We start from the raw sequence: 1,889 nt of genomic DNA, 5'->3' as shown, positions 1-1,889 counted from the left end.
TTTGACGACCACGACAAATTTTGGTTTCAAGGGTTAGTGAACTACTTCAATTATTAAGAGTATTATTGAAAAAGTAGTGATTTATTTTTTATCCCGAAGGTGTAATATTTGTCTGATAGCACAGGACTTGACTTATTCAGAGTGAAAGAGCTGTGCGGTTTCTAAGTGCCCATTCCATCAACTATGATAAATCAAGCATACAGCAATGGGAAATTTCAATTCTTGAATATAATGGATATCGAATGTAAAATTCCAATTACAAAAGATGAAGATGAAGATCATCATCAGTATTTCGATGGTCGCCGAATACATAGAGTGCCCAAACTTGTGCGATTCAATAAACACAATGAAGAGGATTACTACGCTCCTAAGCTGGTTTCCTTTGGCCCTTATTACCATGGATTGCCAGAACTTGGTACGGCAGAAGAATTCAAGCATAAAGTCCTGACAATGTTTGTTTCAAGCAGCGGCAAAGACAAACAATTCTTCTCCTGCCAGATCTTTAAATTGATCGACCAGATTAGAAATTGTTACGTTGGAGTTTCCAGAGATGCATATGATGATGAAGCACTAGCAGAAATGATGCTTCTAGATGCATGTTTCGCTGTATATCTTATGAAGATTGCCGTGGGAGATGAAGAAAAAATTATCCACTTCTGTCAACATCTTGGATTGTGTGTAATAAAATTTGCATTTATTGACATGTATTTACTGGAGAACCAAATTCCTCTCTGGGTTATTAAGCACTTGATTAATTTAATATATGGAGAAGGATCCATGTTACTTTGTAATTTCTTTAGTTCCATGACTTTGGAGAATACAAGGCTAACAAGAATTCCTGGAGAAGATAAAAAACAACCACTTCACATTCTAGATGCTTATCATCGATTACTTGTCGAAGAATGGGATAAAGCAGGAAAAATACTTGTCCAGCCTGTTAACAAATGTCAATGGCGGCCATTGAAGAAAGAAAATCAAAAGGAATTTGGGAAATTCAGTCGTCAATCTCGTTCAATCACCGATCTCAAAGCGAAAGGCATTCACTTCAAACCTAGTTCAGGTTGTTTGATGAATATTAGTTTCAAATCATACACATTTTATGGGCAAGTTCAACTCCCGGTTTGGCTTTTCACTAGCATTTCCAAGCTATTCTTTATAAACATGATTGCTTATGTAGCATCTCCAGAAAGCGACACTGGCATTCCTATAATATGTTATGTTAATTTCTTGAAATCGCTCATTGTTAAACCTGAAGATGTGAAGGAACTACGAGAAAAGAAGATACTCTTTAGCACCCTTGTCAGTGATGAACAAGTTGACGAAGTAATCAAAGAGATTGATACTTGCGGACTTGACGATTACTATATTTTTGACAATGTGAAGATGAGAATTGAGGAGCACTGCAGCAACAAGGCAAAAACATGGATTGCTGAATTAATTCACACTAATTTTCGCAATCCTTGGACTTTTATTACCTTACTCGCTGCCACTTTTCTTCTTTGCTTAACTTTTCTCCAGACCTATTACACATTGAATCCTAAGTAAAAGTGTGTGGCAAATGCTGTTCTTCATGTTTTAGTTGAGATGTGTTTCAACTCTTCCAAACAAGATAGGTTTGATGCTTTTGTATTTATTGTATTAATCTATGTTTGTATTATTGGAATTCAAATCTATAAAAGTAGTATTTTAATAAATATCTATCAGATGACTGATTGAAAACAATGGTTGTAAGTTCTTGAGTTCATATTTTGAATACTAAGAATCTGTGACAAAAATTATGCCCTCAAGATGTTAGCTTAATTGCCTTGTCCAGAAGTTTTCATTTAAAAGAAAGAAAAGAGAATGGTGGGCAAATTATTGTTTCTGATCAATTAACTATACATGATACT

General features: G+C 34.9%; 1 protein-coding gene across 1 annotated transcript; it reads left to right on the top strand.

Annotated features, from left to right (window-relative positions):
• The first annotated feature begins 231 nt into the window (after positions 1 to 231).
• Positions 232 to 1,545, top strand: LOC111375907 (UPF0481 protein At3g47200-like). The gene has a single exon (XM_022998823.1). It carries the CDS (start codon positions 232 to 234, stop codon positions 1,543 to 1,545), a length of 1,314 nt encoding a protein of 437 aa, XP_022854591.1.
• The last annotated feature ends 344 nt before the right edge of the window (positions 1,546 to 1,889 follow it).

This window comes from Olea europaea, unplaced genomic scaffold (assembly GCF_002742605.1).
Source record: "Olea europaea var. sylvestris unplaced genomic scaffold, O_europaea_v1 scaffold143, whole genome shotgun sequence".
Classification (NCBI taxonomy): Eukaryota; Viridiplantae; Streptophyta; class Magnoliopsida; order Lamiales; family Oleaceae; genus Olea; species Olea europaea.
This window is presented reverse-complemented; position numbering and strand designations above follow the sequence as displayed.

Excerpts from the sequence above, each read along its gene's own strand:
- LOC111375907 (XM_022998823.1), top strand. The coding sequence starts at position 232 with ATGGATATCGAATGTAAAATTCCAATTACAAAAGATGAAGATGAAGAT.